This window comes from Ovis aries, chromosome 17 (assembly GCF_016772045.2).
Source record: "Ovis aries strain OAR_USU_Benz2616 breed Rambouillet chromosome 17, ARS-UI_Ramb_v3.0, whole genome shotgun sequence".
In the NCBI taxonomy this organism is placed as follows: Eukaryota; Metazoa; Chordata; class Mammalia; order Artiodactyla; family Bovidae; genus Ovis; species Ovis aries.
Window position 1 is genome coordinate 63,856,920 of NC_056070.1, and position 22,354 is coordinate 63,879,273.

Genomic DNA, 22,354 nt, shown 5'->3' on the forward strand with positions numbered 1-22,354 from the left:
GAAAGCTCCACAGGATACCTGAGAAGCTGGTGGCTTCTGGGGAGGGGACCCAGGGTGGGGGGGCGGCAGACTCTCTTGCACCCCACGCTCTTCTGCCTGTCTGAGTTGTATATCGTGTGGGTTGGGAAGATCCCCTGGAGGAGGGCATGGCAACCCATTCTAGTTTTCTTGCCTGGAGAATCCCATGGGCAGAGGAGCCTGGAAGGCTGTGGTCCATAAGGTTGCACCAAGTTGGACACAAATGTGACTGAGCACAGCACAAAGTGTCAGTAGGGACGTCCTCGGTGGTCTGATGGTTAAAAGTCCGCCTTCTGGTGCTGGGGACAGGGTTCAACTTCCTGACCAGGGAACTAGGATCCCACATGCCATAGGGCAGCTAAGCCCTCGCCGCAGTAGGAGAAGCACACAGGCCACAACTAGAGAGAAAGCCTGTGTGCTGCAATGAAGGCCCAGTGCAGCCAAAAAAACCCAAAGTGTCAGGAGTGCCGAGGCAGAGAAACCCTGCCCTGGAGATCCCAGTTCATGAAGGAGGGTGCTTCCAAGAGTCTGAGTTTATAATAGGGACTCAAGTACCTAGGCAAGTTTGGGACCATAAAGACCTACCTTAGTATGGCAAAGGAGAGGTCAGTGAAAGCTTCCTGGAGGAGGTGGGGGAGGGAAGGAGAGAGGAAGTATGTGGTCTGCTGCCCCTGACCCTAAGTGGAGCCTTCTCCCAGGTTCCCCGGAAGCCATGCAGACCACTTCCCGGGGCTGGAACACGCTGTCTCAGTCACAAGGACCTGTATACAGGGCTCAGCGTCAGAGACCTGGTTTGAATGCTGCTGATAGACCCGGCATTGTGCTTTGTGGCTCCGGCACATTCTCTCACCTTTATGCCAGCGCAGGGAGGCACCATTTTAGAACGGGAAACTGCCGGGCCAAGAGGTTCAGTGAAATGCCTACCTCATCCAGCAGGCAAGCGCAGAGCTGGGTTTCCAGCGGAGGCCCACGCTGGGTGCGTCTCTCAGCCCATCCATCCAAGAGCCTCTGGGTCTGCACCCCTCGCCCTTCTTTCAGCCTTGCCCAAGGGGCTGGGGGACTCTAGGTCATCCTGATGTGGCTTGGCCTCTCGTAGCTTGTCTACATGCTAGGGACCGGAGCTGACCATTTCAAAGGGATCGATTCCTGCTCTGAAAGCAGCAAAAATATTTTTGAAGTCAAAACGCTAATTGAAACCTCATGGAGAGCGCGCCTGGCTCTCCTTTTTTTTTTTTTCCCTTATTTGTCCAAAGTATGATTCCTTCACCACAAGCATTTCCTGGCAGCATTCTTGAGCTGGAGCCCAGCGTCACAGTCCGGCTGTTGGTTTATGGAGACTCTGGAGTGTCACTCGGGTAATTGATTTCAGGGGCCCTCGCTCTTGGCGGCCGAGTTGTCCACTCGGTGAGACAGGGGAGGAGGTTTTCTTCCCGGAGCAGCTGAGTGGAACTGGTTGCCATTTCTCCAAAGACCGAGGTTCTGCATGGTTCCTCAGTTCTGTGCAATGAAAGGAGTTTCTCGCTTGTTCTGTGTGGCTTAGTGCGGCCTCCCCAACAAGGGGATGTCCCTGAACCTCTCTTTTTATCTATGGAAAATGTAGGAGAGTGAGCATCTCTCATCAAGAACTGGTGGGAAGGTAATCCGGTCTTACGATACCGTGTCAGCGCATTGGAAGGGGGCACTTGATCCACAGTAACACAGAGGTCAGAAGCTAGTGGCCTGTGGTCCCTGTTTTGGCTGCCCTGTGGTGGGTTAATGACAGGTTTACAATTTTTGTTGTTCAGTCACTAAGTCATGTCTGAACTCTTTGAGACCCCAGGGATTGCAGCACACCAGGTTCCTTGTCCTTCAGTATTTCCCCGAGATTGCTTTAACTCACTTCCATTGAGTCACTGATGTCATCTAACCTCCTCATCCTCTGCTGCCTGGGGCCTTCTGCTCTTGCCCTCAGTCTTTCCCAGCATCAGGATCTTTTCCAGTGAATCAGCTCTTCAGTTTACTGAAAAATCAGGAGATTTCACTGGAAATCTACATTTTTGGCTTTTCCTGGAGTATCAGGGCTCTCAGCCCTGGACTTCATCCCCACCTGGCCACTCTTGGCTGGAGTAGGAGGAGCTCCCTTTGGGGGGCGGGGCCTGTGCTCTGATTGGCCCCGCCCACACACTCAGTGGTCCTGTTTGCTCAAGGATCTGAGCTGCTGGACAGACGCTAAGCCTGTACTGTGCTGTCTCTGCTGGAGAAAGGAGCGGTAGCATCAGGGGGCACCATCAAGATGACAAGACTCGCCATCCCGTGAAGACCTCATCCTTCCTCGGATCCAGGGCCCCACCTTTGCTTTGCATTTGCTGCGACTGGGGATAAACGTCGCACTGTGCTCAGGAAACCAGAGCCTGTGACCAAGCTGTAACCAAAGGCCCGGGAGCCATGGACTGAGGAGTAGCTGCTGGGGAAGCGTGGAAATGGCCTTGTCAGCATTGCTGGTGATGGTGATAGGCGCCACCCAGCTCGTGTGCTAGAGCACCTGTGCACCCGTGGTGGTGCTGGGTTTGGGGCAGGTGGGCCGACTTACCACTCCAGATGTAAAAAGGTGCCTTGGCTGCTCTTGGCCTTCGTTGACCTCTGCTGATCCAGGGCCTGGGTCTAAGGAGGACTCGGGAAGGACATAGTGGTCTTCGGAGTGGAAACCTGGCGCTTTTCCCAGACTGAGAGCAAGCAGAGGCAGAGTGTGACTGACTGCTGTGTAAACCTCCTACCTGCCCTGGGCGCCGGCGTTTTCTCCCCTGCAGCATGCAGCAGGAGACGGGGGGCCTCCTTCCTGGGGTGATGCCATGGGTTGGGAAGGCCCGGACCCCTCCCATCTGTGTGGCTTCACATTTTCTCTTGAGACATGCTTGGTCTTACTTCCTTCTCTGGTACCTCCTCCTCTGCTTCCCAGGCTCTAGTCCGCTTTCCCCCTCCCAATAGCATGTACATTTCAGCCGAGGAATCCTGAGAAGCATGGCTTTCTAGTGGAGGAGAAATGGGCATCGCAGGCCAGTGCGGGATTGGAGATTGGAGAGGATGCTGATAAGTGGGAGGGCTTGCCTTGTCCTGCCCCCACCCCCAAGGCAGAGTTTTGCACCATGCCCGCTTCCAGTCAGCAGCTGGGAGCTGTTTCCATTTCCCGTAAATGCCAGTGCCGTCTCCCCAGGTCAGGCTGAACCACTCGAGGGCAGGGTCTGTCTGGTCACCACCGTATCTCAGGTCCCTAAATGCCTTGTGTGGGGTCACAGGTGGAATTTCTTCTGGTGGTGCTGGTGAGTGCCTGGGGTCACCTTTGGGAGCCAGATGTCACAGCCTGTGGACAGCGAGCCTTCTGCTTCCTTAGAAATGGCTCTGCTGTGTAGGAGTCTGAAAAAAGTATTGTTGAAAAAGGAGTGGATGTTTTCACCCCAGAAGCCTTTCCACTGTCCGTGGGTTGTGGTCATTGGGACCCTATTTTCATCCAGATGTGGGGCATTAGGCCTCTTGGGATGCACTTGACAAAGGGATTTTTGAGGCAACTTAGAAACGTGCTTTTAGGACACAGGGGCCCTGCACCTGGAAGAGCCCAAGACCAGTGAGTCCTGGTGCGGTGTCTGCAGCCAGCAGGGCCGGGAGGCTGTGGTGGCGCTGCCAAGCAGGGCCTCCGTCAGCCCACTGCTGGGAGCCAGGCGGCTGAGGCCGCTGCCTCCTCCATGGTCCAGCTGTCCCCGGGAGGCAGATGGAACCAAGAGCCACCCCATTCCCATCAGGGCCTTCCAGGAAAGGCATGCCCAGGTGACGAACCCCTCCTTCCCGCCTCTTCCCACCTCAGGCTGGATCCTCATTGACCGGTGTGGCAAGCACTTCGGTACGATACTCAACTACCTTCGTGACGGGGCGGTCCCCTTGCCTGAGAGCCGTCGGGAGATCGAGGAGCTGCTGGCAGAAGCCAAGTACTACCTGGTCCAGGGCCTAGTGGAAGAGTGCCAGGCCGCCCTGCAAGTAGGTGTCCCCCCTGCCCCGGGGCTACTGGCCTCCGGTTCCCCTCTGTGTGGAGGAGGGCAGTTCCTCCCTCACTGAGCTGCTGTGCGAGTTAATGAGTTGACCTCGGAGCTGCTCCCCTCTGGCCAGCTTGACCCCTGAGAGGGGATGCCCAGGCCACCTGACTGCTCTCCAGCATATTTCAGCCCCCATGGTTTCAGGTCCTCTCCTGTGTACATTGCAGCCCTTCAGTACCCAGCTATGGAGTATACAACTTGATCTGTTTTCTGGACTGTTCTGGGGACTTACCCATGAGTCATTGTTGAGAGTCCACCATAATCTCTGCAGACAGATACCCCCTACTCCTTAGCTGGACCTGGGGCAAGACCACTGCGATCAAGTCTAGGGAGAGTTAAAATCCCTGCAAAACTAGAGTGCCTCTTGATGGGGCCAGCAGCTGTGAAGACGTGGCAGGGGATCAGAAGAGTCCCTGTAGGTTGTCAGAGGCATCGGATCTGTATTTGTGAGGCTCACGTTTGCACCTCTCCCAGCCGCCTGTCTGTGTGGCTCCCCGTGGAGGCAGCCCCCGTCACGCCTGTCTGCCCGAGGAACTGTTAGCTTGCACATACCGCCTCTCCCGAGAGTCTGTGGACTCACTGTGCATCTAATGGGTGGACTCACTGTGCATCTAATGGAACGCTGAAGTCTTTACTTTGTTCTTTTCATGTCATGTTTGTGTTTATTGAAGTAATGTAGGTAAAGCATTTACAAAGGCAAGTTAGTACTGTAGGCAAGGTTGATGTCTAAAACACTACCATATGCCCTCTACCCCCTCCCACCCCTGAAGCAGCCTCTTCTGATTCTTACAGCAGTTGTTTTTTCTCGTATTTCTCACATTGCTATTTATTGATTTTCCGTTTTCAGCATCATCCACTGACATTTCTATAGAAAGTGGGAAGTCAACTCACGCACCACCCCAAGCCGCTACCAAGCTTGCATGCACGTACTCCTCTCAGTATCATTTCTCAAAGTTCTGATTAAACCGGTACTCAGAGCTCGCAGTGAGTCGTGAATATTAACAGTTGAGCCATAGAGTATACAGTGATTATCTCCTTTCTCTCATAACTTTTCAGTTTGCCGGAATTAGCCGTTGCTTCATTGTTTTTTGTTGGCTTGGTTTCCTCAGCACACAATCCGAATGTAGCCCCAAGTTCCCAGAAACCACAGTCTCCTTTTGGTCTGCTCAGATGCATCAGGGAATCTGTTCCTCCTTCGTCTTAGAGACGCGCCCTCTGGTTCCCTGTTGTGGTTTCTGTTAGTCTGAGATTAAACCTCAGGGGACTGGCCTCCTAGCTCTGTCACTGTTACTGTTCCGTTTTCTCCGACAGTTGTGTCTTTTCAAGGCTTCTGTTGCGCTTTTCATTTCTGCTTTCGTATTTCTGACCCCCAGGAGCCTTTTCTTGTTCTCCACGTGCCCTTGATGTGGCATGCCGGCCTGTTTCATAGGATGTGATGCCTGCCCTTGCCGTTCCCATCTCGCTATTGGAGTTTGCTTTCTGCTGCCTTCATCGTGTGGCTCCTCTTACTTTCTCTCTTTGTCTTGGTTTCAGTCTCATATTTCAGAGGCTTTCTGAATCTAATCTGATGATCCTTGGTCTGTTGAAATTTAAGCTCTGAAAAAAGCTGTAGGTATTGGTCTTTGTTGTTCGTGGGCTTCAGTGGTGAATGATAAGGCTGACTTCTTCAGTGGGAACTCTCAGTGTCAGAATCTATAAACGCTTCTTCCGGACAGGTGGTTCTCGTAGAGGAGTCCTCCCCTCTCTAGCCTGGTTGGTATGAGCCTGACTGGCTGCCTTTTGGGATCTGAGCAGAAGGGGTAGGGCTCACTATTGAGTGCGTAGATCATTCACTGAATCCCCCCTTTTCAGAAGAGCAAGTCAGCCTTGTCCTCTCCTGTACAAACTAATCCAGGAAAGTGGACTTTTCTCCTGCCAGGCTGGGGTAGGACATCCATCTGGGGTCTCACCAGTGCTTCTGCCAACAAGCAGGCAGTCCCAAACTCTTGCTCTCAGCCCGCCAGCCTTCAGAGCTGTTCTGGGAAAATCTCCCAGACTCTTTCCCATCAGCTGCTTAGGGTTCAGCTTTCTCCTTCTGCTTGGTTGTCACTCCTCTGAGATCTGCTTTCCAGCCTCTAATTCGTGACATCTCTTGCCACTGACCGTACTTCTATTCCTTTTCTCCCTATGGGCTTATACCTTTTTATTTCTCTACAGTCATTGCAGTGGAGTTTGTAGGAGTTTTGAGACAATCATATTTCATCTGCCTTGTTTATGGTTTATTTTTGAGTGGCTTCCTGGGCTATGAGAGGACTTCCCTGGTGGCACAAAGCGTCTGCCTACAATTCGGGAGACCCAGGTTTGATCCCTGGGTCAGGAAGATCCCCTGGAGAAGGAAATGGCAACCCACTCCAGTACTATTGCCTGGAAAATCCCATGGACGGAGGATCCTGGTAGGCTACAGTCCATGGGGTTGCAAAGAGTCGGACACGACTGAGCAGCTTCCCTTTCTTTTCACTTTCCCTGGGCTATGAAAGTGTCATCATTGTTAGTATTTACGGAACACCCTGGCATGTAAGACTCCTGGCCAAAGAGCAGGTTCACTGGAGAGCTCCACTCTTGATCGTCGCCCAGCTTACAAGATCGTCCTCCTCTCTTCGCAGCCGTGGCTGCCCCATCTCCTCTCACCAGAACCTGTCTTTGCCTGGCAGGCCAGCTTAAACAATCCAATGCTGGGCAGGCCTCCCAGGCTGAAAGTATGTTTTGTTCCAGCAGAACAAAGATACTTACGAGCCATTCTGCAAAGTTCCCGTCATCACGTCATCCAAGGAAGAACAGAAACTTATAGCGACGTCAAATAAGGTATGTTGGAGGCACCCTTGTGGCATTTCTTTTGCTACTGAAAGTGGTGGGGATTCTTCTGAAAAAGTTTTGAAATATGTGTAAAATTGCTTGCACAAGGTCTGAGATAGTGTCAAGAATGGGAGCCTGCGGCTCACCTTGTGTTGGCCCTGGTATTGAGGTCATGCCATCTCCCTCTCAGCCCCTCCCCACCCCGCAGGCTACGCTTACCTGCCTTTTCAGGCTGATGGCAGGGCCCCAGCTCCAAGGGAAGCCAGTGGTTCTCTGCACCTGCGCTCCCAAGTAACTCTCTTCTTTCTGTTTTTTTTTTTCCCTGAAACAACCCACAGCCAGCCGTGAAGTTGCTCTACAACAGAAGTAACAACAAATACTCGTATACCAGGTGAGGTGTTGGCCGGGAAAGACCTCTGGACTCATGCGTGCCAGGCCCGGCTCCCTGCCCCCACACTCCCTTCAGCTGGAAACACACGCTCCCTTTCTGCACCTCCAGAGTGCCCTGCTGGATAGACAGTTATGGAATCTAATTCCCACATACTGTCAAATTCACCCTTTTAAAAATATACAGCTCAGTGCTGCTTACTGTGTTCACAGAGTTGCGCACCCATCGCCACTTACCTCATTGTCGGCTGTTATGATCATCCCAGAAGGAAACCTGGGATCAGTCACTCCCCATATCGCTCCACCCTCCTACCCCCCAGCCCCAGGCAACCACTGCTGTGCTCTCTGTTTCTATCAGTCACTCCCCGTATCGCTCCACCCTCCTACCCCCCAGCCCCAGGCAACCACTGCTGTGCTTTCTGTTTCTATCAGTCACTCCCCGTATCGCTCCACCCTCCTACCCCCCAGCCCACCACTGCTGTGCTTTCTGTTTCTGTGGCTCTGCCTGCACTGGACACTTTGTGTAGATAGAATCGTGCAGTGTGCTATTTTTTGTGTCTGGCTCCTTTCACTCAGCATGATGTTTTCAGGGTTCATCCATGTTGTAGCATGAATCAGGACTTCATTCCTCTTTATGGCTGAATGATATTCTGCCCTCCAGACAGACCACATTGTTTATCTCTCCACCAGTTACGGCTGGGCGGTCAGGGTTGTTCCACCTGTTGGCTGTTAGGAATAATGCTGCTGTGGATGTGTGTGCATGCACACATTTCCATTTCTCCTGGGTAGATACTTAGGAGTGGAATTGCTGGGTCGTGCAGGGACTGCAGGTTTAATCATTTGAGGACCTGCCGGACTGTTCTCCACAGTGACCGCTACACCATTTTATGTTCCCACTAGCAATATATATGGGTGTCTAGAGCGCCGTTTGCCTCTTCGGAACACGTGGTTCCGAATCAAGAATTAAAAGACTTGGGGTTGATGAAGTCAGGCAAGACCAGTAAATGGACCCAGGATAAGCAGTCTGTTAGGGCTGGTCGCTCAGCCTCTCACGGGGCTCCATGGAGCGTGCCTCTATGTTCCCCACCTGCCGCCTGTGCCTGCAGGGCCCTGCGTTCTCAGCATTTCATCCCTGGCTTTGGCACAGCAGGACAGCCACTCGAGCACAGCCTTGGGGGCCAGAGCTGTCTTTTTGAGACTCAGCTCTGCAATTTATTAGTTTTTGACCTTGGGCAGTTCCCTGATTTCTCTGATCCTTGCTTTCCTTTGAGCGGTAGGGACTGTACTGCTGCCTTCTTGGGCTTCTTGTGAGATTGGTAAGAACTGGTGGGGATAAGGGGCCTGCATGTGGAAACACTGCCCCACCGGTGGTGGCCCTTAACACGTGCTGGTAATCAGTTGCCTTATCACCTGCTCTTTTGTAGCAATTCTGACGACAATATGTTGAAAAACATCGAACTGTTTGATAAGCTGTCTCTGCGCTTTAACGGAAGGGTCCTGTTCATAAAGGACGTCATTGGGGACGAAATCTGCTGCTGGTCCTTCTACGGCCAGGGCCGCAAGATCGCTGAGGTCTGCTGCACCTCCATCGTCTACGCCACTGAGAAGAAACAGACAAAGGTAAGGGCCTGCAGAGGACAGTGCCAAGTGGCTGGGCTGAAATCCATATTCGTCCAACTTCCCTTTCCCTTGAGCCAAGTCCACTTCAAGAGGCAAAGGCTCTAAAGATGTTTTCTGGACCCACGACTCCTCACTAGTACTCATTATCTCTGGGGCCCTGGAAGGGTCCCATTGTCAGCTTGGAGAAACAGCATGGCATTTCGTTTCTGATGCGGAACAGCAAGGAGAGGCAGTCGCACTGCTGCTGGGGTCCCTTTCTGTGACTGGGATTCACACGGATCCTTGTCCCCCCGTGTACCCTGCTGCCCATGTTTTTTCCTCTGCCGTCGGTGATCTGATCCCACCTTGCCTTCCTCCACGCAGCGTGGTTTCCCACCAGCCTGGCCGCATCTGTCTCGCTCATCAGGAGCAGTGCTCCCTCCAAGGGCTTGACCTTGGGCATCTGGCTGTGACCTACTCCTTCCTTGTCATCTGTCCTCCTCCCCACTGACCCAGGCAGCCCTCCGCCCTCACGGGGCTCACTCGGCGCTCCTCCTGAACCCTGGGGGCTTCCTTCCCAGGGCGCGATTCTCTGACTGATCTGGACTCTGCGGACCCATTTTTATGTCATCCTCTGCAAGCCAGTGGGCCTGACCTTTCCGCTGGCCTCTGTCCCTGTGTTGTTCTGCAGAGCTCCATCATGCTGCAGTGTGGTTCATCAGGTCCCCTGTTCACTGAAATTCACTCCCTTTACGTCTCTGCTTGCCTCCCTTCCTTGGGCTAGGTACCCTTTCTCTTTTCTTCCCCCTTCCTTTTTTTATTTTTTTTTGGAGTATAGTTGATTATACACTGTGGTATTAAATTAGTCCTGTGTAGCAAAGTGACTCAGTTACACACATATAGGAAGGAGTAGGTCACAGCCAGATGCCCAAGGTCAAATACCCTGTTTATCACAGGATACTGAATAAAGTTCCCTGTGCTTTACAGTAGGACCTTATTGTGTATCCATCCTATGTATAATAGTTTACATCTGCTTATCCCAAACTCCTAATCCACCTACCCATCTCCCACATGGCAACTGCCAGTCTGTGCTTCAAGTCTGTGATTCTGTTTCTGTTTCATAGATAGGTTCTCTTCTGTCATATTTGAGACTCTACATATAAGTGATATCAGGCTTCCCTGGTAGCTCAGCTGGTAAAGAATTACAATGCAGGAGACTTTGGTTGGGTTCCTGGGTTGGGAAGCTCCCTGGAGAAAAGATAGGCTACCCACTTCAGTATTCTTGGGCTTCCCTGGTAGCTCAGACGGTAAAGAATCCACCTGCAATGTGGAAGATCTGGGTTCAGTCCCTGTTTTGGGAAGATCCACTGGAGGGAGGAGGGCATGGTAACCCATCCAGTATTCTTGCCTGGAGAATCGCCATGGACAGAGGTGCCTGGTGGGCTACAGTCCATGGAGTCGCAAAGAGTCGGACACGACCGAGTGACTAATTACAGCCCAGCATAAGTGATCCACTGTATTTGTTTTGCTCTTTCTGCCCTTGCATGCGGAGAAGGCAGTGGCATCCTACTCCAGTACTCTTGCCTGGAAAATCCCATGGACAGAGGAGCCTGGAAGGCTGCAGTCCATGGGGTCGCTATGGGTCGGACATGACTGAGCGACTTCACTTTCACTTTTCACTTTCATGCGTTGGAGAAGGAAATGGCAACCCACTCCAGTGTTCTTGCCTGGAGAATCCCAGGGACGGGGGAGCCTGGTGGGCTGCCACCTATGGGGTCGCACAGAGTCGGACACGGCTGAAGTGACTTAGCAGCCTTTGCATAATATGATAATCTGTAATTGCCTCTTGGTCAGTTGCTAAGTTGGGTCCGGCTCTTTGAACCCCATGAATTGCAGCACACCGGGCTTCCCTGTCTTTCATTATCTGCTGGAGTTTGCTTACACTCCTGTCCATTGAGTCAGTGATGCCATCCAGCCATGTCATCCTCTGTCTCCCTCTTCTCCTCCTGTACTTAGTCTTGCCCAGCATCAAGGTCTTCTTCAGTGAGTCACTTCTTTGTGTCAGGGGGCTAAAGTATTGGAGCTTCTGCTTCAGCATCAGTCCTTCCAATGAATATTCAGGGTTGATTTTCTTTAGGATTGACTGATTTGATCTTGCTGTCCAAGGGACTCTCAAGAATCTTCTCCAGCACCACAGTTCGAAAGCATCAATTCTTCAGCACTCAGCCTTCTTTCTGGTTCCACTCTCAGATCCATGCATGACTATTGGAAAATAGCTTTGACTGTATGAACCTTTGTTGGCAAATTTATGTCTCTGCTGTTTAATATGCTGTCTTGGTTTGTCGTAGCATTTCTTCCAAGGAGCAAGTGTCTTAATTTCATGGCTGCAGTCACCATCTGCAGTGATTTTGGAGCCCAAAAGATAAAATCTGTCACTGTTTCCACTTTTTCTCCATCTATTTGCCATGAAGTAATGGAAACAGATGTTATGATCTTTGTTTTTTGAATGTTGAGTTTTAAGCCAGCTTTTTCACTCTCCTGTTTCACCTTCACCAAGAAGCTCTTTTGTTTCTTTTCACTTTCTGCCCTAAGAGAGGTATCATTTGCATATCTGAGGTTGGTGATATTCCTCTAAGCAATCTTGTCCAGCTTGTGCTTCATGAAGCCTGGCATTTCACATGATATACTCTATAAGCTAAATAAGCAAGGTGACAGTGTACAGCCTTGACGTACTCCTTTCCTAATTTTGAACCTGTCCATTGTTCTAACTATTGTTTCTTGACCTGCATACAGGTTTCTCAGGAGACAGGTAAGGTGTTCTGGTATTCCCATCTCTTTAAGAATGTTCCAGTTTGTTGTGATCCGCATAGTCAGTGAACAAGAAGTAGATTTTTTTTTTTTTCCTAATTCCGTTGCTTTTTCTAAGATCCAGCGGATGTTGGCAATTTGATCTCTGGTTTCTCTGCCTTTTCTAAATTTAGCTTGTATGTTTGGAAACTCTTGGTTCACCTACTACTGAAGCCTAGCTTGAAGGGTTTTGAGCATTACCTACTAGCATGTGAGATGAGTGCAGTTATGTGGTAGTTTGAACATTCTTTAGCATTGCCCTTCTTTGGGACTGGAATGAAAACTGACCTTCTCAAGTCCTTTGGCCTCTACTGAGCTTTCCAAATCTGCTGGCCTATTGAGTGCAGCATGTTAACAGCATCATCTTTTAGAATTTGAAATAAGTCAGCTGGAATTCCATCACCTCTACTAGCTTTGTTCATGGCAGTGCTTCCTAAGGCCCACTTGACATCACACTCCAGAATGTCTGACTGGGTGAGTAACCATTGTGGTTGTCTGGATCATTAAGACCTTTTCTGATACAGTTCTGTGTATTCTTGCCACCTCTTCTTAATGTCTTCTGCTTCTGTTAGATCCTTACCATTTCTGTCCTTTATTGAGTGCATCTTTGCTTGAAATGTTCCCTTGGTATCTCTAATTTTCTTGAAGAGATCTCTAGTCTTTTCCATTCTATTGTTTTCTTCTATTTCTTTGCATTCTTCACTAAATAAGACTTTCTTATCTCTCCTTGCTGTTCTCTGGAACTCTACATTCAGTTGGGTATGTCTTTACTCTTCTCCTTTGCCTTTTGCTTCTCTTCTCAGCTATTTGTAAGGCCTCTTTAGACAACCACTTTGCCTTCTTGCATTTTGTTTTTCTTGGGGATGGTTTTGATCACCACGTCCTATTCAAAGTTATGAACCTCCATCCATAGTGCTTCAGGCACTGTGTCTAATAAATCTAATCCCTTGCATCTATTAGTTACCTCTAGTGTATAATGATAAGGGATTTGATTTAGGTCATATATGAATAGCCTAGTGGTTTTCCCTGCTTTCTTCAATTTAAGTCTGAATTTGGCAATAAGGAGCTCAAGATCTGAGCCACAGTCTTGTTTTTGCTGATTGTATACAGTGTCTCAGTCTTTGGTTGCAAAAACTATAATATCAGTCTAAATTCAGTATTTACCATCTGGTGATGTCCATGTGTAGAGTCATCTCTTGTGTTGTTGGAGGAGGGTGTTTGCTATGACCAGTGTGTTCTCTTGACAAAACTCTGTTAGCCTTTATCCTGCTTCATTTTGTACTCCCAAGGCCAAACTTGGCTGTTACTCCAGGTATCTTTTGACTTCCTACTTTTGCATTCTAGTCCCCTATGATGAGAAGGACATCTTTTTTTGGTGTTAGTTCTAGAAGGTCTTGTAGGTTTTCATAGAACTGTTCAGTTTCCGCTTCTTTGGCATTAGCGGTTGGGGCATAGTCTTGGATTGTGGTGATGTTGAATGGTTTGCCTTGGAAACGAACAGAGATCATTCTGTTTTTGAGATTGCACTCAAGGACTGCAGCACATTGATGGACACTTGGCAGCCAGCGAAGGTTTACAGGCTCAACAAAGACCAGTGGTGAGACAGCCAGGTGGCCAGGCATGTTGTCTGACTGTGGAGCAGCTGAAAGACGTGTCCCTGCTAGTCAGGGCCTGACGAAATGTCAGGCACTGGAGAAGGAAATGGCAAACCACTTCAGTATGCTTGCCTCGAGAACTCCATGAACACAGTGAAGAGGCGTTTTTCAATTCCTTCGGTGCTTTTAATCTCTTTTTGAAGCAGGTGTCTGTTAGACAGAAGGGTCTGCTTCATTGTTGGTCTTTCAGGGGAATAACCAGGACTGGTTCCTCCGCCCTTTCATCTTGTTCACGCTTCTCCCGCTCTGTGAGTTTAGGAGGAACAGTTGTCTTCTGTGGTCTTGGAGAGCTGTTTGCGTGGGGTCGTCCTGTGTAGCCTGTGTGGGTTTGATGGATTAGGTGCAGGGCTGTTTTTAGTATGGATGCTGGTCACCTTTTCCCTGGCACGTGCTGGTGGTTCGCCGCTTGACAGGTGGTGTGCAGGTACGGCGGCTGGTGCCCTGTCCTGGGGTTCTCAGTGGCAGCAGGCGGCCCAGGCACCCCTGCACCATGTGATGGGGGCAGAGGCATCGGGCAGCAGAGGGGGCCCCCCAACCACTCCCGGGGTCGGGGAGGGAGCTTCTGGCCTGTGACCAACCCCTGGAGCCCGTGCAGGCAGTGTCCTGCCCTCTGCGAGAGTGCACACAGGGAAGAAGGCTGCAATCTGGGTCCCGCCCCTCCCCACGTGCACCCTGCTAAGGTCGCTGGTCTCTAGGGTGGCCTAGATTTCCACTGGGCGCACTCTAGCCACGGTCGCACTGGATTCCAGCCCCCTCCCCCCGTCTGTCCCTGTGTGGCCATCCCCCAGCCGCTCTCTGGTTCTGATCTCCGAAGCCCAGGTGCCAGCGCCCGGCCCGAGCTGCGCCCGGCCCAAGCCCACTGGCCGTCTGTGCTGCCTTCCATCCTCTGGCCGCCGTGTTCTCCTCCCAGGCTCGCCTGTGCCGGCAGATCTCCCGGGGTGGGGGGCTTCCCAGGGTGCAGGAGCGTTTCCTCTTTCACAGCTCCCTCCCAGGGGCACAGGTCCCATCCTGATTTGTTTCTTGCTTTTTTTCTTCTTTTTTCGTACCCAGTCTGTGGAGATTTCCTCGCCCTTTGAGCAGTCTGGGCTCTTTTGCCAGCATTCAGTAGACAATCTGTGAGAATCATCACACGTGTCCGTTTTTGATATTTTTGATGAATTTGTGGGAGGAGGTGAGCGTCAGTCGCATCCTACTCCTCCGCCGTCTTGATTGCTTCCCTGTTTTGTTTTTAACCATATCATACACTGTCCTCTCCTTTTCAACCTAAGGGAAGTCTGATGACCAGGGACGCATGCAGTAGGTCACTCCCTGTCACCTTCACGCAGGTCTGTAGTCCCCTGTTCAGGTCGTCATCTGCACTGCAGCCGAGAAGCCCACAGCTCTGTGTGCTCCTGGAGCAGCCTCAAGAGGCAGAACGCAAATGAGAAAATCAGACCACCAAGTAAAAACCAGAAATTAAAAACTTTTCAATTCTGAAAAGATTTTATTCATTTATGTAGAACATATCCTAAAAGATACATATTGCTTTAAGGTAGCCAGGAAGGGAAGAGCACTGAGGTTCTTTTTTTCCCTCCAGAGATAGTTGGGGGGACCAGAATTGTTTACTTGGCGTGTCTCTGGTGGCTAAGACTGTAAAGGATCCGCCTGCAATGTAGGAGACCCGGGTTCAATCCCTGTGTCTGGAAGATCTCCTGGAGAAGGGAATGGCAGCCCACTCCAGTATTCTTCTCTGCAGAATCCCGTGGACAGAGGAGCTCCAGTGCACGGAGTCACAGAGAGTCAGACACACGAGGACTAACGCCTTCTCCAGCACTGGGGAGGCACGTGGTTCTTTTCTCCTGTGAACTTGTCCTCAGGGCTGTGAGTTCCACCAGTAACTGGACTCCCCATCGTGTCCTGGTCTTAGCTGTAGCTCTTGGGATCTTTCGTTGTCCGCTTAGACTCTGGCTGTGGTGTGTGGGCTCTGCAGTGGGTGGGTGCCATAGTGCAGCTCTTGGGCCTAGGTGCCTTGCGGCATGTGGGATCTTAGTTCCCAGGCCAGCGATCGAACCTGAGTCCTCTGCATTGCAAGGCAATTTCTTAACTACTGGAATACCGGGAAAGTGCTCCTAGTTTGGTTTTTTTTTTTTTCTGTATGTGGATTGAATCTGCCCTTGAATATTCAAAGTCTAGTCATCATATTGATTAAACTTTAAAATAGTTACTTTATGTTTTTGGAGTTTAAGGGGCAGGAAAGGTCCTGAGAGACCTCACGGTCGGATCTCATGTATAGATTCTTGGATGGGCTCTGGAGTGAGCCTGAGCTCTTGTTTGGGCAGCTGGTTCGTGGTGGAGCCAGGATGGTGGCCAGGACCCCTTTCCCGGCTTCCTTCCCTCTGCATTCTGTCCTGTCAGGCTCCTGTCTCCAGGGGGGTGGTGTTGGGATGGCCACCCCTTCAGAGGGACTGTTTCCTCCTCCTCCTTTGAGCCCGAATCTCCAGAAGCTGAGCTTTGGCGCCAACACTTGGGTTCTGTTGCCCCAAGTCACTGTACAGATGTCCCACTTGGGTTTCTGCGTCATTGCCATCCTCCTTGGTGCAGCATCTCAGGTGCTTTGCCAATTCTCACTGATTCATTCTATTGCCTGAGACAGGTGCCTGGGACCTGCCTCTTATTCCTGGCGCCTGACCCCGAAGGGCGGTGAACAGACACGGTGCTTTACTGAGCGGGGAGGGATTGTAATCTTCCGTTTCATGAGGACCCCCTGCTGCTGGCCCCTGTTTGGACGGAACGCTCCCTTAAGGTGTGGAATGACAGGCGTGCAAGGGTGCAGCCCTATTTGGGAGTGATGCCAGTGTCCAAGGAAAGGGGCAGAGAGACGCATTGCATTGTGTCCGTCTTGTCGCTTGTGACTCCAGAGCCGTGTGCAGGCATTGCCCATTGAAAACGATAACCGCCTGGGACGTGCCCCTACAGATTGTTGGGGGCCTGCTGGGGCCAGACGGCGCCGCTCTCAAATCCTCGGCAGCAGCAGAGGTGGGCGGTGGGGGAGCTGGGCGATGCTAATTTTCCACCTTGTGCTTTGTGGGGCCGCAGGTGGAGTTCCCTGAAGCCCGGATCTACGAGGAGACCCTGAACATTTTGCTGTACGAGGCCCAGGATGGCCGGGGACCTGACAACGCGCTCCTGGAGGCCACAGGTGGGGCAGCTGGGCGCTCCCACCACCTGGACGAGGATGAGGAGCGGGAGCGGGAGCGGATCGAGCGCGTGCGGCGGATCCACATCAAGCGCCCGGACGACCGGGCCCACCTCCACCAGTGAGCGGGTGGGGGCCCCCACCAACCCCACCCGCCCACCTGCCCCCCCCTGCTGTGCACCGAGCACCCCCCCAAGCTCCCAGACGCCTGCCACTTCCCCCAGTGTCCGGACAGACTTCCCTACAAACCAAACGATTTTGGTATTTCTCGGCAAGGTGAATTGATGTCTTTAGGCCCAGGTGAATGCACTCCAGCTGGTAAACAAGCCGGGTCCACGGTCTCTGTTTCTCAGAGAGTCCGAGCAGCGCTGGAGCCAGGCTTTCCCTGCTTCCGGAGGAGGGGGTGGGTGAATGGGTGGGGCGTGCGTGTGAGAAACGCCTCTGCAGTATTTATTTTGGTGGCTGTTGACTGCCTCTCTGATCTTCTCGGGGGCCTCCCCTCCAGGGTTCAGTCTGCCAGCTGGGAGCGGGCCCCTGTGGTCGGTGGCCACCAGCGGTCCCCACGTCTGCCCACCCTGCAGCCCAGCGCCCTGGCCCCACTCCTGTGCCCTCGGCCTGGCACAGGCTCCAGGGCTTTGCGAGCCGCCCATCCAGCCATGAGTGCTGCTCTGAGCTTGTGGGTGGAGACCCACCGCTCCTGGCAGTGGGAGGTATGCCCTGGAGGTTCCTGCCTCTCTGCTGCGGTTCCCAGCGTGGCCCTGGCTGCCCAGCTCTGCTGAAGGGCAGGCCTGTTGCTCCTTCAGCCAGTCTGCGGTCTGGCTGCGAGCAATGCCCCTGCCGCCCACCCCCCGCCCCCCTTGGGGACCCACTCCATTCCAGGCCTACCGTCTGGCCTGCTTACATAGACCGTTGCCTGGTGGACTCCATTCCTTCCTCCCCCGCCTTCTCCCCTGTTAAGCGGGGCTTGCTGCCCCAAGCGGATGCCCTCCCCTTTGCTTAGAAGAAAGGAAGCCTGGCCCCAGACTCTGTCCTGGCGTCCAGGCAGGACCAGTGCTCACTGCAGTGGCCTCAGGATGACTGTCACCCGGAGATGCCCTCCGGGTCTCTGCCTCGGAGTCTTCCACAGTGTGATGTGGCTGTCAGCGAGCAGACCCAGAGGTGGTGCAGGTTTCTGGGGTCCGGTCGGTGTCTGTGTTCATGATTGTTTAAGGGACGTGCGTGACTGGATGAGGATGTGTGCCTGGGGGGCCTGCGCTGGAGCCCTGCTGCCCGCACGGTGCTTGTGGGGGGCGGATGTTCTCGGTGACCTACCTCCCCGCCTCACCACGCCCGTGCCGGCCCAGAGCAAGTTGTGACGAATGTGGCTGGCTGAGACTAGGCTGGTAGAGTAGTTCCAGGAAGGTGAAGGTGTGTGTATGGTCTGGATGGGTTTTGTTGGCTATTCAAGTGACTGTTTTATACCAAAGGTATTAATAAGGGCAGCCTTTGACAGTGTATTCCCCAAAAAATGAGTTTATATTTTGAAATGGTTTTTACTGCTTAGACTTTGTACATCCGGCCCTACTTGGGACAGTTGTATGCCTTTATTTTGTATCCAGCAGCAAAGCCTACAGTAAAACTTGGAAACAATCATGATCAAACCTAAAAATCACGTACAGGGGTAGATGCTTTTTAAACTGTTGTGCGGGCAACTTTCGTATATAGGCCACCTGGATTTTATTAAGTGCTGAGGACGGGAGGGAGGGGGCTTAATTAAATATGGTTTGTAAATATTTTCTACTGTGGAAGTTTTAAACACCAACCCTGCTGTTGGGGTCATCCTTTTCTAGAACGGTAAAGTGAATGTCAGTTCTGATGTTTTCTGTAGGAACGGAAAAGCCATCATGTAAGTTCTCTCTTGTTTTTAAGTGTTCATGTGAAGAGTGAGCTTGTGGATCAGTCTGAGCTGTCGGGGCTTCTGCTCCTTATGACTTGATGTTTCTGGCCATCTCTGTTTTCACTTCTCCTCCAACTTTGCACTTGGAGTCTGGAGTCTTTGCTTCCCTGGGATATGAACAAGTTCATGAAAGCATTCCACAGTGAGTGATACTGTTAGCTGCCTGTAGCCGTGAGCTGATGATGACGAAGCATTGGCTGGTCCAGGGCTCTGTTATCAGACATATACTTCAAGGAACTGATCTCTTACGTGAGCACAAAGGGTCAGCAAAAGTCAATACCTGTATTTATTAAGAACCATCCAAGCAAATTACTGGCCCTAAGATTTGTTACAGAGTGTAGTTTTTATTATGCTGTAATAACTTACAGTGGGAAAAACCAACACGGCTTTGGGTCCCTCATAATCAGGTTTTTTTCCAAATAAGTCATTGATTGCGGTGACTGGGGGGCCTCTGCCCATGACAATTCCTGGGCAGGCCTGACAGCCGCCCCCTTGCAGTGATTTAGCGGGGTGGTCGCCGTGCAGGTACCCCAGCCCTCCGTCTGGAATGTGTGCTCCCTACTACCCAGAGTCACCGTAACACGTGTGTCACTGACCTTTCTGTCTTTGTGCCACGGGAAAAAGTACATTCTGAGCTTCAGAAGCAGTCACTGTATGTTGTACCAGCCTCTGTGGATGTATGTAAAATAAAAGTTATATATGCTTCTACTTAAACTGTTTTTGTGTGGATCTTTTCAGAAACGCTCAGAACAGCCCGGCCACCACACTGAGGTGCTGCACTAAGGTGCGGTTCAGAACAGAGATCCCACCTCCAGGTTGCTTAGGGTGGGAAGAGTGGAGTCATGTTTTGGAGTGTTTGAACTCCCGACACTGGCAGGAAGTCTCAGGTGGAGAGCCTGCAGGACTGGTGGAAACGCGGACGATCGGTCAGCGGCTCTCTCCCCGGAGCGCAGGTTTGGGGTGGGGAGAGCTTCGCCTCACCCCTGCGGAGCCTAAAGCCGTGAAGGAATTGGAGATTTTCCTGAGTTCCACTTACTGAAGGCAGAATTCACATTTTGCAGCCGTATGCGCTCAGACCACGTATTTCATTCTGCCTCAGGGACAGCATGACAGACCCTGTCGCCCACCCCCCGTAATGACGTACTCAAGTGCCCGTCGAGCGCAGGTCCTACTGGGGACGTTTAAAGGCACCCCCTTGGGTGATGTGAGGTTGGCTCCCTAGAAGGCTCTTCTAGTGCCACAGGACATCTGAGGGGTTGGCGTGAGATGTCTTTTCCATCCCTCAGGGATGATCCTTTTCCCAGAACTGCTGGAACCTTTGCTTGAAGGTGTTGCTCGCGGGCCCAGATTCGAGCTTCCTGGCCGTTCTCCTCGGTGGCAGCAAAAGTGGCGATGGGCGAGGTCAGATGCCATCTTCCGTCAGGACTTCGTGCAGGCTGATACCTGGCGAGGGGTACACACGGGGCTGAGGTCTCGCCTTGCTTGGAAGGACGCCCACGTGGCTGAGGCGGACGCGGCTAAGCTGTGAGCAGCCTGCCCCGCCACCTGTACCATCCCCACAGCCTGACCCCCACCATGAGCTGAGCCACATCTAGAAATGGGCTCCCTGAGGCCTGCTAGCTTCAGCCTGAGCCAGCCAGGGAGAAATACGGGGCGAAGGCTTTAGGACAGCATGTAAACCAAAAAATCACCTGATCCCTTAGGGTAAAAGTCACGCTTAAATATTTTGTCCCTGTTGACAGAATCCATTTCATCGTTAAATGTGTATGAGATGCTCCATGTCGTTAGACCATTTTCAAATTGGTTTGTAGCAAACTGTCAATCCTTGGTACATATACAACATAATCTTAAAGATTCAAACACCTTGGGGTGGAATAGTTATTTCCCAGCCAGGTTGGATCAGACTTGCTAGGGAGGAGTACTAGGCTTGATTTTTTAACATGGACCTGTTTCCCAAACCTCTCCTCCTTGGTCCCAGGAGCCTCCTCCCATTCCAGAGCCCAGGCCTCACCCTCTGCCAGTAGCCTCTTGGTGTCTCGGGGGTGGTGACGGGGGAGACATGAACACTTGGTATTTTTCAAAGCTCGCCAGGAGTTACCCACGTGGAGACTCGCTTGAGCACCACGTGTTAAGGCATCAGGCCTTCGCCACTCAGTAAAGAGTTGGACTTGGATATTTAATACTGAGAAGAATGTCAGCTTCTGGTCCACTGACAACTAAATGTGGCGAGTAAACTGCTGCCTTTTCGTTCAGCATCTGCATCTGTCCCTCTAGCTCCCATTCCTGACTTGTTCAGTGTCGATTCGGACAGAGGAAGAAACAAACTAGATGATGATTCTGGTCAGTCTGTGAAAGTGTTAGTCACTCAGTCATGTCTGAGTCTTTGTGACCCCATGGACTGTAGCCCACCAAGCTCCTCTGTCCATGGGATTTCCCAGGCAAGAATCCTGGAGTGAGTTCCTGTTCCCTTCTCCAGGGGCTCTTCCCGACCCAGGGACTGATCCCAGGTCTCCCACATTGTAGGCAGATTCTTTACTGTCTGAGCCACCAAAGAAGCCCAAGGAGGACTGAAATTAGGAGGATTTTAACCTATAGTCTCATTTAAAACAGCTTTCGCCTCCCTCCCCCAGACCCAGCCACTCACCACTGTTAACTGTCCGTTTTTATCTTTATAAATTTGTTCCTCTGGTCCGGTGTCAAAAACTATTGTGCCTTCTTTTCCAGGACTAATACAAAACTGTAAACTTAAAATATTAATACACAAAGTGATAAATTACCGACATGCTCCATTATTTTTCTCCCCCAGCTTTGGTTCTGCAAAAGAAATTCACTTGTGACGCTTACTAGTTTCAAGATCAAATTCCTGTTTCATTACAGACTTTAATTGTATATTTGAGTAATCAGAAGAAAACCAATTCTGCAGCTAGGAAAACGGCTATGCATTCTTAGAGTTACTCTCAAATCAATTTAGCACAGCACTTCCATAGGCATCAACAGCAGGGGTGTGGCTGTCACCTGCTCTGACCCAGGGGTCTCCCTGTCACGGGGTGGCAACTTCCCTTAAGACCATATGCACCTCTTCGGAAAACTAGATAGTAAGACCCCTGTTGGTTCCCTTAGGAAAATGAGTGATCACTGACTTCATTTCTTTGGAGCCCTTGTCCTGGGTGCCAAGGAGGGAAGAAAGTGGTTGCAGGCAGGCAGTGCTTGCTTTTCGGGGAGGGGCAGGCATGGGTGAAACAATTAACGTTTGCCTCTTCCTTGATCTGTTAATACATGTCTTTTGTTAGCCAAATGTTATTGACTGGAGTTGTATCAATACATTTTTAGAAAGCGATGCAATTAACATCACCGTACCTAGTTGTTAGAGCTTAAAATTGATCAAAGGTTCATTACACCACTTACGGTTGTCATTATCATCCACATTTTGCCCCATCAGATTTTTGTTCCAACCTTGTGTGTATCATAAATGCCAAGTCTGTTACCGTAAAGTTTTCAAAAATGACACATCGTGAAATTCTGAATGGAAAAGGATGTTTTGGTGAATCTTATGCAGATACTTTTCTCTGATTGCCCGAGCAACATAGATACTAGTGTCTCAGAAGATGATAGCTCTTTAGAATAGAGTTCTGATTCAGACGGTGTGCATGTTAGACCAACAAAAAGACAAAAAACCTGAGTGACTGGTTCTGATATGGAAAGTGAAAATGGAGCAGTGCTGGGGAAGGCTTTACAGGCGTGTCAGGTGTCACTGTTGAATATAATAGTGTTATATTCAGTAGTTAGTGAATTAACAATTATATTTTTGGCCGGCCAAAATGAAAATCACTGGCCACCAGTGTTA

The 22,354-nt window shown here is 51.2% G+C and overlaps 2 protein-coding genes across 3 annotated transcripts in view; one reads left to right on the forward strand and one right to left on the reverse strand.

The window, feature by feature from the left end:
- Positions 1 to 19,224, forward strand: part of KCTD10 (potassium channel tetramerization domain containing 10) — a 35,137-nt gene extending 15,913 nt beyond the window's left edge. Inside the window, exons 3-7 of one of the 2 annotated variants that reach the window (XM_027956644.2) lie at positions 3,854 to 4,023; positions 6,831 to 6,920; positions 7,250 to 7,302; positions 8,723 to 8,918; positions 16,475 to 19,224. In XM_027956644.2, coding sequence (XP_027812445.1) covers positions 3,854 to 4,023; positions 6,831 to 6,920; positions 7,250 to 7,302; positions 8,723 to 8,918; positions 16,475 to 16,699 — 734 coding nt within the window. In that variant the 3' untranslated portion in view covers positions 16,700 to 19,224. The remainder of the gene's footprint in view (positions 1 to 3,853; positions 4,024 to 6,830; positions 6,921 to 7,249; positions 7,303 to 8,722; positions 8,919 to 16,474) is intronic. The other variant, XM_027956645.2, reaches the window with a different exon arrangement.
- The window catches only part of MYO1H (myosin IH), a 41,883-nt gene continuing 38,363 nt past the window's right edge, over positions 18,835 to 22,354 (reverse strand). Inside the window, exon 30 of the mRNA XM_027980285.3 lies at positions 18,835 to 21,254. Coding sequence (XP_027836086.2) covers positions 21,095 to 21,254 — 160 coding nt within the window. The 3' untranslated portion in view covers positions 18,835 to 21,094. The remainder of the gene's footprint in view (positions 21,255 to 22,354) is intronic.